The following is a 12500-nucleotide window of genomic DNA, read 5'->3' as shown; positions in this document are numbered from 1 at the left end:
CGGCGTATTAATAAGCTTGCATCCGAATCGAAAACCTCGCGGTCTAGACGGTGATCCAGCGAAGCAGCGCGATCTACAGCTCGATAGCTCAGGAGACATCGTGCGCTGTATCGCGCTGTGGATACTGATGTGGAGCAGTTGGCCAAACGCAGCTGGGTAAATGATCTGTTTTGGCGGGGGCCACGCCACCGACCGACCAACCGACCATGGTACGATCCGTGGCGTGTGGCGCTGCTGGGTCCTGGTGCCGGTGAAGGTCCCTTTGGCTGGCTAATACTTGGAATTGGCTCTGCCATGCGTCACTGGTGTCGTCGCGTGCAAAACCTGGTCTGTCTCGCACCTGATTTGTGCAGCTGGATGCTCCAGTTGGACCTCGATGCTATCCATGCTGCCAACGTCATGCTGCTGCCTATTGCTCCGTCTATGCTTTCTATGCGAATAGCGAAATCATGAAATTGCTAAAATCATCAATAGTTGCACAGAAAATTTTGTTCTCGGGCATCAAGCAGCGGGTGGTACTGGCGGCTACTTGCCACGATGCATGCATGGGTGCACAGTATCGAAGGGCATGAAACACGTTGCGCGAAACGCAAATTTACCGCAACATTTCGGAGAAATTTTACCCACAACCCCCCTTTCCCGGGGGTGAAGATAAGACGCACATGGTGCGGATTGGGCGGTTCTCGAGTCTCGAGACTCCCTCGCAACGACGAGTGCGCTTATTTGCACAGGTGCAAAGGGAGTGTACCAGCGGTCGCAGGAGGCGGAGGGGCGGTAATATTCGCGATTCTGTCGCTCGGTGACCTTTTACGCGGGGGGAAGGGGAGTGAGAATGGGGAGAAGAGAGGCAGCCAGCAGCAGCAGCAGTACCTAGATGACGTGTAGGAAAGCCAGAATTGGACTATAAAGGAGAAGAACAGAGGGTTAGGCAACTCACAAGCGACCGGCAATCGGCAACATGAAGGCGACACTCTTTTCCTTAACACTGCTGGGCGCCGTGCTGGTAAGTTCGCCCGTTTCTCCAACCTGCCCTTTTATCTGAGTTCCCCTCGTCACGTTTCGCCCTTTTTTCTTTTTCTTTTTTTTTTTTAGCAGTCAGTATGGGCCATCCCCCGCCCAGACTTGGGCATCAAAGGCGTTGTACCGGCTGCGAGCGATATCGGTTCAACGGCCATCAATCTGCTGCAGAACCGGCTGAATCGGTTGGATAACAACTTCGTCAACCTAACCTCGGGCTACACCCGGATCGATGACATGAATGCGGCCCTGCAGTCCATCGGAACGGCCGTCCTGACCAAGGGTGGAAGCCTGGCGAACGCACTGGCCGTGCTGTCCATGAGTACCACCGGACCGGTGGCCACAGCGTTCGGCCTGGTGTACACCGAGCTCGACAACTTCCAGCTACTGGTCAACGGCAGTTCTCTGACGACGGAGATCGAGACGCTGGCAAACAACACCTACCCGGACACCAGCATCATCGTCGATATTGGCGATGCCTTCGGTGGAGTGAACAGTACCTTGATTGACCTGCGTAGTGCTCTGCAGGCACTGGAGGCAAATGTGCAGTCCGCACAGACGGCGGCTGGCAATGCGCCAACCGTTTCGTCCACCATCATCAGGACCAAAATCCCGACCAGGAGCGTCACAGCCGTGACGACGCAGGTGCGTAACCTGTACGCCCGAATCCCGTCGTTGGGCGAAATCATCGATTCGACGATCAGACAGCTACAGACAGCGGACGATTTCATCATCGCAACCAAACTGGAGGGTGAGAGGGTCACCGGGGGCTACTCCATCGACCTAGTAGCGTACCAGGACAATTTGGAGCAGGTAAAATCGGATTACTACACCGAGCTGTCCACGCAGGCAGGTTTTGCTCCGGCCAACCAGCTCGAGAATATCACGAACGACCTGTCGGCGTTCTACGCCAACAGCACCATCGACGAGGCCATTGCCGGGCTTAACACTACGTTCAACAGTCTTGCCGGTACGATCTTCGATGCGTTCTTCACGACCTACAACACGTCACTGGGCAGCTTGGTCACCGATATGGATACCGATTTCGCCACGATGCTGTGCGATCCGCTCCGCGAAGCCGTCCAGGTGCTGATCAACAACGGTGTGGACAGTGCGTTCTGCTTCGAGAAGTACTCGAACTTCCTGTTCAACGTGATCGGTGAAACGCTCGACGACATCGATGTGTGCTTCCAGAACGAGTTGCTCCGTCTGTTCCACCTGCAGGACGTGCTGGGCAAAATCGGTGTACAGCTCTCGTACAATGTGGAGGACTTGCTGGCCAATCTGCAGGTTTGCCTTGCCCTTCCTGCAGCGGCGCAGGCCGGTTGCTTCGACGCGGTACGTATCCTTTCACGCTGTGCCACAGAAACATACACCGAACGAGAGCTCTTCCACTCACGCCCATCGGTGCTCCATTTGCTTTCTGGTTTCTTCTGCAGATTGACAACTATTACAGCGCCCTGGACTCTGAGACTACCCTGTTGGTGGGTTCGGTGAGCGAAATTGTTAATTTCGAAACGGTCGCTAGCATGAACCGATTGGGCGCTTGCGTTAAGATTGTCTTCCCGGCCAAGGCTGCTATGGCTGCCTTCTACTCCTCGGAGACAACGAATTGCTACAATCGCGTCTAACGCGTGAGGGCGAATTGCGAATTGCGATTAATCAAAACGGTGGATGGGGTGATTGGGATAAATGAAATAAAAGTTGAATGATATCGTGCTTACAAAAAAACGCTGCTGGCATCGCTGGCCGCTCTTGCTTCTGTTCTGTTCTCGCTAGCCAATCGAAGACAACCGATTCTCGACAGTGAGTGAAAATCATCATAAAACGCGCATAGCAACGCGTTCTATCGGCCATCGATAATCGTAGCATTCAACACATTTCAAACGCAGCAAAGAATCAAGCATTATCCGGCTTTTGTATGTTCTTTTAAGCGCTCATATAAATAGCATAATAATAATGGAGGGTTGAAGAACAAAAAAATACCTAAAATGAGATGTTACACTACAACTTCTGTATGCTGGGTTGTGCACCTTATATTTGCTACCACTGCCATGAGCCATGGTGCAACGGATGGTACATTGGCATAGTGACGCTGTAGTCCTATGATGGCATGAGGTACCCGATTTCGAATATAAATCGGCAAATATCTGGACGTCGTTTAAAAAACGACCTACTCTTATTCGCTTAGCTTATCACCGAATTGCTCTTAGCATCAGAATGCAGAATTGTGGCGACATTATATCTGAAAAACCGCACCAAAAATCATTTAAGAAAAACTCCATGAAACTCTGCCAAAATCAGGCAGGGAGCTATGTTTCTTCACTCTTGATAGTATTGATATCAAATCAAAGTCGTGGAAAGCTATTTACGTTCATAACTTAGACAGTTACAATCATTTTTTTATGTAACAAGATTTGTAGGAAACACTTTGTGTAAAATTTAAATTATTTTATGCGAACGCGAGATAGAAAAAAAAACCCAGGATGGGAAAACCAGAAAAAAAACTACCCAACAACCTATATAGGTTTTGATAATGTCCCAGCTTCGTCTTTCTAGACTTTATCGTCCTTTTCCTCTTTTCTTTTCTATAACAAAAAAGTATAAAGCAACACACATCCATGCACTGTAACCACATGCTTACCACTTATCCAAAAGGACATTTATCTTTTCTCGACCTGGCTCCATGTGATCCAGTCTCGCTTGTTCGTATCATTGAATGCTGACTAGACCTGTGTTCGGTTCGATCGCACTCGATAGCTCAGCCCCAAATCTGGTGCCATATCTGGCACCGGGCCGAGCGGAAGATGTCGCCACCATTTTAACGGAGGAGGGGCGTATCTTGCGGATGATTGCGTTGTCTTGGTTACTCAAATGTGGTACCACAATCGATGTTGTGTAACATTGATTGGATTGCAACAGAGCATTAACCCAGAGCATAGTCCCGTCTGCTGCATGCTGTTAGTTTCCCCCCCCCCCCCCCCCGTTTTCTTGCTGCAATCGGGCGCACGCGGGCTGTTGATTTAGTTGGCGTGGCCCTGGCCAGCCATAGTGGGCCCTTCAATGGCATGCCGGGCGTGCTGGGCGCGACAATAAGCTTATAAGCGACCACAACCCACGGTTCACCGGTGACAGTTTCACGAGGGGGTGTTTAGTATAGTTGTTCGCTTCTTCCACTTCAGCGCATTCGCATGATGGGTAAATGCTTCGTGACGACCGTCTCGGCCGTGTTGGCCACCGTCGCCCTGCTCAGTTTGCTGCCGGTAAGCCGTTCAGCGTCTGTGCCAGCGCGCTGCCACCAATGGTTGTAATGGTTCCCGGTGTTCCTTCACCGTTTTCAGGGCAGCACAGCGATGCCAAAGCCGGACTTCGGTATCCGTGGGAACGTGGCACCGGGCCGGAATGGAGTGATCAGGGCGGCACGACGTGTCATCAGCAGCCTGGACAATCTGGATGCAACTTCCGCCTCGGAGAACCTCGAGTCGGGCTACGAGCTGCTCACCGATGTGCGCAACGATATCCTGTCGATCGGTGCGAGCTTCAAGAGTGCCGGTGTTACCCTGTTGAACAGCATCATCAGCCTCGCCAACAGTAGCGGACCATCGGTGCCTGGTGCGTTCACACCGGTCTACAATGCCATCGCTGCACTGGATCAGCTGGTGAAGACTGGACTGAATGCGGAACTGCATCGTCTAGCCGAAGACTATGGGGTACCGTTCATAGCGCAACAGTTCCGCAGCTCGTTTGGCCAGCTGCGCAAGGTACTGCGCGAGCTACGCAACGATCTGCAGAAGCTGCAGAGCGAGGTGAAGGCGGCCGAAGATGAACACAACGGTTCCGGTGCAATCCCCTCGAACGTTGTGCGCCGTCATGTGCTCACGAAGACGCAGAACGACGTCCGGAACGATGTGTTCAACATCCATTCGGCCACCTCGGCGATACGGTTCGTGGTGCAGAGCACGCTGGCCCAGCTGCACGAGGCGGACGAGTTCTGGCAGGCCATAGTGCGCAAGGCAAAGCGCGAGTACGGCGAGTACCGTGAGCATGATTTGGAACACTTCGAGAAGCACATCGAGCACGAGGTGAGGCGCACGTTGCGCCGCACTTCCGAGGCCTTCGAGGAGCTCGCCAGTGCCCAGCTGACCGCCTACCTCGAGCTGGTGCCACAGTTGCAACAAATTTCGAACTTCTCGACGGCCAGCCAATCGTTTGCGGGTCTGCTGGAGGCATATGCCGTCAGTACCGTGTCGGCAGCGAACACACAGTACAATGATCTCCTGTCAGCGTACATCCACTCGGCCCTCGACGTGGAGCACCGTGTGGAACACTTCTTCAAGAAGAACCTGTGCAAACTGATCAAGGAAACGATTCGCGTGCTGATCGGTTCCAAGTCGAGCGATTTTTGCTTCTCCCGGATTAGCCCGCGGGTGTTCAAGCTGTACGATCAGTACTACTACTCGGCAAGTCAATGTTACCGCTCGGAGCGGGACCGTATCCGCACCCTGCTCAAGATCGTCGAGATACTGGCCGAGACGCTGCTGTTCAATCTCGAAGATCTGGTCGACAACTTGACCGTCTGTGCCGAGATGTGCACGGGTGCCGACACATGTCTGGAAACGGTAAGGGACAAGGGAACGAAGCCAAGGGATCCTTATTCGATTGTTTCTTTCTTTCTTTCGTTCCTTCATCGCAGCTCGCTGGCTTCTACGATCAGCTCGAAGGACTGTTGCTGCAGGAGTACGACACCATTAAGCATCTGGTTGAGCACGAGCTGGCTGCGAGCATTCAGCGGCTAACGGCTTGTGTGAAGGCCACGCGTTACACCACGCTGCACGACATTCACGAGATCAGCCATCAGCTGCAGAGCTGCGATAAGCATGGCCATATGCACGGTAGCCATGAGTCACACAGCAGCGAAGACTCCGAACCGGAATCGAGCCACGAATCTGGCAATGGATCTGGCCACGAATCCGAACACGAGTCCAGCCATGAATCTAGCAACGAACGCGAATCCGGTGAAGAGAACGAAGGAAGTGCCTAGATTCTAGAATGGGATGGTTAGAAGGGGAGGGGCGAGAGAGGAAAGTGTCCTTTTCCGCCCAAGCGCAGGGCACGTTTTATTAAATACAGTTCGTTTGCAACATAATAGTTCATCGTTCATTGGATCCGCCGTGGCATACGCGTAGTAGACTTTCGTGCCAGTTGCAAAGCAGGCCATGTGCTGTCAGAGCATTCGTTTAGCACCAACGGCCTACTACGACTACCAGTGGGGGGGTTTACTCCTGCATTTGAGTCATGTCCTTCATGCATCACAGGTCCCTCGGTTGCGGACAGGAACAAAAGACAGAAGACTCCGGTTCCGGTGTTCGCCACTCAAGGATCCCGTCTAGGTGCCAGACAAAACAACTTGTTTTTGGGCAACGATTCGAACGCACGATCGACACTGGCTGTACTGGCAACTCTGTGCAAATGCCGAATCAGCTGTACAAACAGGGCTGGCAAGACAAGGCAAAACCGAAACGGGACCGAAGAGCGAACCAACCTCCATGGCCCGTTCCCTACACAGTGCATCGTGAAACGGTGCTAAACGGTTGTTTGTGGCATCGATTTGGAAAGAAAATGAAGCATCCTATTTACAGTTGTTGGGCGGTGACCCTCCTGGCCCTCGGTTACCTTCAGGTAAGCTCAGCGCAATTCCCGTAGCCATCGCAATCCCGACTAACCGACATTCGTTCCGGGGGTGGGGGCTGGGGGGGGGGCAGCAGGGTGTCCATGGCAGTCCGATACCAGACTTTGGCATTAACGCGCCCATTAATGGAGCCGCACAGGTCATTACGATCGCCGGTCAGGCCAGTGTTGGCTTCGAAGCCATCAAGCCCCATAACATTACCCTGACCACCAACTACACCCGACTGTATACGCTGCGAACGGCGCTCAGCACAATCGCGACACAGATTGCGAACGATGGACAAGCGGTAGCACTGGCCCTAGAGACACTCGCTAACAACACCGACGGACCGCTGCTGAACGTGTTCAACGATACGCTGACCGCCGTCACGGTTCTGCAAACGCAACTCGCGACCGGACTGGCACCGGAGCGTACCACCATTGAAACTGCCGTCGGTCCGGCGATCAATCTAATGCTGACCGATGCCGGTAACCGGCTGCAGGGTACACTGACCCTTCTCACCGGCCAGCTCGAAGCACTGAATGCCAGCCTCACCACCGCCGTCATTGCGAACGGTTCGACCACGATCGCACCCGAAGTCATCCGGCGCTTCGTAACACCCAGGCAAGTGACCGCGTTCAAGCGCATCCTGCATGAGTTCAAAACCGATCTGCCCCTGTTCGATCACATTATCACGCTCACGCTGGAGCATCTCCAGACGGCGGATAGCTATCTGGCGAGCTTCATGAACCAGGCCCTGGTGGCCGTCAATGATGCGATCGTGTACTACGCCACCTTTAAGATGAACGTGGAGCCACTTTCCGCACCGGTAGAGGCGTACATTTTCGAGCAACTCGCCAACTACGAGTGGACCGTGCTGCAGGGAATGCAGTACTACCTGTCGGATCTAAAGCAGGACACCGATATGAGTGCCGTGTTGGATCAGTTTGATATCGCCTACAATATCGATCGCGTATCGGAGGTGTCGACAAACTTTACACAAACGTTCACCGACTATCTGGCAAACGTGGTCACACTGGACGACTATCTGGATCGGTTCTTCGATAGTCAGCTGTGCGAGCCGGTGCGCGAGATACTGCAGGTGCTGATCGCTTCCGGACCGTGGGCCGAGTACTGCTTCTACAAGTACTGGCCCAAGCTCGACGTGCTGCTCGAGAACACGGTCGAGGACTACTCCAAGTGCTACCAGATCGAGGAGATTCGGTTGGAGCGCATTTACGAGATCACCGTCCGGCTCGTCGATCAGTTGATCTACGACTACGAAAACTGGCAAGATCATACGACGGCATGCTACTTCCTACTCAGCGGCACCACCGAATGTTTCCACAGTGTAAGTGAACCAGTGATCTGGTCCTTTTCCGGTTTGCATTTGTCGGTTCTAATGCACCATTCCATTGAATGCTTCCCCAGATTGGACCAGCCTACGAAGAGCTCGCGCTGCTGGCGGTGGCAAAACAGCAGGACATGCTCCAGCTGGCCACACTGGAGACGACGGCCAGCTACAATCGCATGGGCGCTTGCTTTGCCACGGCCAAGTACGACCTAGTGCTGTCTGCCGAGAAGCTCGTATCCGCTGCCGGCATATGTGCAACGAGTGGCCCCAGCGCCTAGTCCAGTGCTACCGTTTTTTTTTTCTCTCCTACAACAACAGCAATAAAAATGGCAATAAAGCGAAAAGCACTGAAACGGTGTAATTCTGTTTAGTTGATTAGTGAACTTTTTCGCCCCGAGCTTGTGGACGTAGACGGTTCCAACAATCGGGCGCGATGGCGCGTGTGCAATATTGCACTATGGGTGGGGGGGGGGGGGGGCGTGAGGGAGGTTGTGATGAAGAAGGTATTAAGAGAGAGGTAACCCGAGCACTACATCACCATTCCTCTCGCCCGCTGTCTTCCCAGATGTGTATACAGCTGCATTTTCGTCCACGAGTCGCGCCACGAGCCACCAGCAAGTGCCTACTCGACGGGCCAAAGCTGTGTCCACAAGGGAATCGGCTTCAAGGTTGAATCTCCTCGGGCTGGCAGGATATAGGAAGATGAAAAGATAAACTGCCCTTTGTTCGGGAAACCTGTGCAATGGCCGTTCAGTGCAATTGTCCGATTTAATGGCAAAAGAAGACCTCTTGGCGAAGCGACACAGGCTGACTCACTCGCCTGCCTTGCGGCGTGGCAAATATCGAAAACATCTGCCAGTCTGTGCCTATCTGTGTTGGCACACTGACCAGGGCCAGTGCCAGTGCCAGTGCCTCGCCTCCCTGTCTCCCTGTTATGTACACAGATGTGTAGGATGGCGCAGCAGCAGCAGCAGCAGCTGCCCGCCACGACGATCGCACTCCCCTAATCAGTTCTCGCCCGTCTCAATCCACGGTGCACCGTTGTGTTCGAGATCCTTTTTGGTCCCTGCGTTTCGGCAAAGCCCTTTTGGTAATATCCCATTTGAAGGCCAACCTAGTTGCCCTCTGGAAGGAGTGCAAGAATCATGATGCACGCTACTGGGAGCGGCCAGGGAGCGCAGATAGCGCTGCTACTGCTGCTGGTGGTACTTGGTAACCTGCTGCAGGTAAGCACTGGCGAACTGGGTTGGCAGTGGTGGTTTGAATAAAATTCCGACCAACAGTGATCCACGATTATCCGATGCAGGATGCAGCAGCCGATCTGGGCGTTAATCAAAAGCTCACCGCGGCATCGACTATAGCGACAGCAGCGCAAAACATGAGGGTAACCTTTGATGATCTCGATGCGTACAACACTCCGATTGTCAACGACTATCCGCCGATGGTTCTAATAAAAACGGCCATCACCAACATTACCGTCCGTATCGCCGCCAGCGGTATGGTTCTGGGCGATGAAGTAGTGTCGCTAACCCTGAACAGTTCAAACGATGTCTACGGTGCATTCGCACCGGTCTTCCGGGACATCGACAGTCTTCGCAAACTGCTGCAAACTGGACTTTCCGTACCGATGAGCGCAATCGCTTCGCTAAACAACGTTACGCACGACAAGCTGAACATCAACTATGGGGATTTACTTACACGGCTCACTACGCTCAATACTACGCTCGATGTCCTGAGTAGGGGGCTGGCAGCGGCCCGCAGCATATCTGGATCCTCGCCGACCGTTGTCGTACCCTTAGCCAACATTAACAAGTTCGTCACTCCCGTAATGTACACCGATGTGAAGAATGCACTGTTGGCGATTAAAGCGACCCTCGGGTCCACGATCAACATCGCCCAGGAGCTGATAGGCAATATCGCGGATGCCGACGATTTCATCACTAGCATCAGTACAGGGGCGATATTTGAAATGGATATTATGGCTTCCATCGATCTGTCGTTTCAAGAGGAAATGGTCAATATTGGGGCCAATATTGGGTTTGCAGTAACGGATATGGTCGATCAGCTGTACACTCCGCAAACCGATATTCTCAGCACGAACCAGAGCGATCTGGAAGCCATCAGTACCTACAACACAAGCATGCAGCCTACGCTCACAGCGCTCAACACATCGCTGAACAACGTGTACGATTACGCGGCACTGTTTACGAACTACACCGTCACATTGAACGGATCGATCGCGTCCACCGGCTCGATTGATAATCTTTTCAAAACCGAGTTTTGTCCCGTGATCGTGGCCCAGATCTCTTCCCTGCTAGCTTCCGGACCGTACGCTACGTTTTGCTACAAGAAGTATTCCGACCTTTTGACGAATCAGTTCTCCATTACCTCGTACGATCAGGTCGAGTGTAAGGACATCGAGAAAACGCGCCTGTACATGCTGCAGCAGATGGCGGATCTGATCGTGCGGATGATTATCTACGATGTGGAAAATCTAACCGAAGCGATCAGTGTCTGCATCAAGCTGTCGGACGGATCCCATTGCATGACTTCGGTACGTTAAAGCCCCCATTACAAGCAATTGGAGCAATCGCTCCCGAACCGAAGCTAAGCAGACGATCCATTTGTTCCTTTTGCAGATGGGCACACACTACCAAACGCTCAGCCAGACGGTACAGGGCAAGCTGGACTACCTTCAGGAATACACGGAGCAGGAGACCGGATTCACCCTGCAGCGCCTAAGCTTGTGCGCTACTTCAGCCAAGTACGCGCAGGTTATTGCCGTCGAGGGCTTCAGGGTGGACATGGCGAGCTGCGACATTAGCGGTGCCAACGCTGTGTAGGAAAATGGCTGCTCAATAAAAAGAAGCTCCTCGCCACCTATGATAAAGAGTCGGGGGTTGTGTGCTCTGTTGAAACCGCGCATCCGTTCCAGTTCTCGTTGCCTAGTTACACCGAGTTACCATTCCACGAACCATGCGTCTCCACCATCGAACCATGCGTCTCCACCGTGCACCATCCGCATGTGGTGCGCTGCCATTTCGTTGCATTTCGGTACGTGACGATGCCGAACAAATGGAAAAGGCCTTAGTTGTATTGTTTTACTCTCCATTATTTATTTTCATAACTTTCGTATTTGTTTCTCTTGTTGTTGCCCCGCGCGGTTCACCTTAATCCTGCGATCCCTCATTTATCAGCCCTTTACCCCCCCACCCGCTTTTAGAATGTCAAGCTTCACCCGTTCCGTCTGTTGCGATATAAATCGAGGTGAAGCAAAGGGAAGAAAAACAAACATTCGCGTTTCGGAAACGGCCGCGGCAACCAAAATGAATCCGCCTTCAGAGGCCAACATTCATCGGACGAATATGCTCCTACAAAACAGTGCCATTCCGGCCAGTTAAAGCAACAACGAAAGAAGGTATCAACATGATCCTAACTAGAAATACATTAACCACATCCCGCATACTACCCTACCGCTGCCGGCGAATGTAGGACGCGAAAGAGAATACTTGTTTGCAATTTACTATAAATGGAATCACAAGAAGCTTGAGTTTGCAGATAAAAAAAAATGAAACGGAACAGTCGTAGCAGTCATGGCGTTTCACTATGTGCAGCGTTCCCACATACGAATGAGCTATCAAACTGATTCATTAGCTTTGCTCAGACACTTTTACCTGCCCGAAACGGTTAAACGGTTGACGCTTCGCGCTACTCTACCTACTGTCGCTACACTACCGCGCTGCATTTGGTTCGTATCCGAAGTAACACCACCGACTTTTCTTCCGCTCCACAAAAGCTCTAGTGCCTCGGTTTGTCGATTGTTCCGGTTGCTGTGGTTGGTTGCAAGGGTTTCCACTATATACAGTAAACGGTATCATTGATTTTTTTTGTGTTTCTAGACATTGAAGGTTGCATACATCTTTCCTCTTCACGCGAACAAAACTGTGTTACTAGGATAGAAGAGCGAGCGGTCGTCGTGGTTCGGTTTCTCATTCAACTCATTCTTATCCAGTCCCTTGGTAACCCAATTTAGGTTTCTTTGACTGACACCAGCGTGGGAAACCATGTCATCGATATGCTTGCCTAGTGTGCCACTGCACACCATCATCACCACCACCATCGTTAAGCCATACTCACTCATTTCCCCCCCACACAGTATACTGTTAAAACCAACAACAAGCAACAGATCAATCGTTCAACGGGCTGTTAATACATTTCCTACACTTCCAACTTAAACCAGTATACCTTCGCGGCACATTCTGCTCTGGTCAAAAACGTTTTCTTTCTAAAAACTATCTCCATATACCAACTACGCTTTGCATGCTGTTGCACAAACAACTCTCCCCGTTCATACGACCAGCTTACTAGGATTGGTTTTTTTTCTTTCACTCGCTCCATCAACGTTAGAATCATTTTCCCTTTTCACCTTTGGGTTCCTATGTTCAATCATTCCCTAAATAA

The 12500-nt window shown here is 52.1% G+C and overlaps 3 protein-coding genes across 7 annotated transcripts in view; 2 read left to right on the top strand and 1 right to left on the bottom strand.

The window, feature by feature from the left end:
• The first annotated feature begins 958 nt into the window (after nucleotides 1-958).
• Nucleotides 959-2737, top strand: LOC126573455 (uncharacterized). The gene is made up of 3 exons (XM_050233602.1): nucleotides 959-1003; nucleotides 1096-2355; nucleotides 2457-2737. The coding sequence occupies exons 1-3, from the start codon at nucleotides 959-961 to the stop codon at nucleotides 2646-2648; spliced, it is 1497 nt and encodes a 498-aa protein (XP_050089559.1). The 3' UTR covers nucleotides 2649-2737.
• Nucleotides 2738-9184: 6447 nt separating this feature from the next.
• LOC126573451 (uncharacterized) lies at nucleotides 9185-10882 on the top strand. The gene is made up of 3 exons (XM_050233598.1): nucleotides 9185-9284; nucleotides 9353-10593; nucleotides 10679-10882. The coding sequence occupies exons 1-3, from the start codon at nucleotides 9185-9187 to the stop codon at nucleotides 10880-10882; spliced, it is 1545 nt and encodes a 514-aa protein (XP_050089555.1).
• Nucleotides 10883-11130: 248 nt separating this feature from the next.
• LOC126573420 (NPC intracellular cholesterol transporter 1) overlaps nucleotides 11131-12500 on the bottom strand; it is a 27662-nt gene continuing 26292 nt past the window's right edge. For all 5 annotated transcript variants that reach the window (XM_050233517.1, XM_050233519.1, XM_050233518.1 and 2 more), the window contains one exon: nucleotides 11131-12500. This exon is cut by the window's right edge and continues 1743 nt beyond it. The gene's annotated coding sequence lies outside the window, so the exon portion shown is untranslated.

This window comes from Anopheles aquasalis, chromosome 2 (genome assembly GCF_943734665.1).
Source record: "Anopheles aquasalis chromosome 2, idAnoAquaMG_Q_19, whole genome shotgun sequence".
Taxonomy (NCBI): domain Eukaryota; kingdom Metazoa; phylum Arthropoda; class Insecta; order Diptera; family Culicidae; genus Anopheles; species Anopheles aquasalis.
This window is presented reverse-complemented; position numbering and strand designations above follow the sequence as displayed.

Coding starts and splice junctions, on each gene's coding strand:
- LOC126573455 (XM_050233602.1), top strand. CDS start 959: ATGAAGGCGACACTCTTTTCCTTAACACTGCTGGGCGCCGTGCTG. Junction 1,004..1,095: donor CACTGCTGGGCGCCGTGCTG/GTAAGTTCGCCC, acceptor TTTTTTTAGCAG/TCAGTATGGGCCATCCCCCG. Junction 2,356..2,456: donor AGGCCGGTTGCTTCGACGCG/GTACGTATCCTT, acceptor TTTCTTCTGCAG/ATTGACAACTATTACAGCGC.
- LOC126573451 (XM_050233598.1), top strand. CDS start 9,185: ATGATGCACGCTACTGGGAGCGGCCAGGGAGCGCAGATAGCGCTGCTA. Junction 9,285..9,352: donor GGTAAGCACTGGCGAACTGG/GTTGGCAGTGGT, acceptor TGCAGGATGCAG/CAGCCGATCTGGGCGTTAAT. Junction 10,594..10,678: donor GATCCCATTGCATGACTTCG/GTACGTTAAAGC, acceptor TTCCTTTTGCAG/ATGGGCACACACTACCAAAC.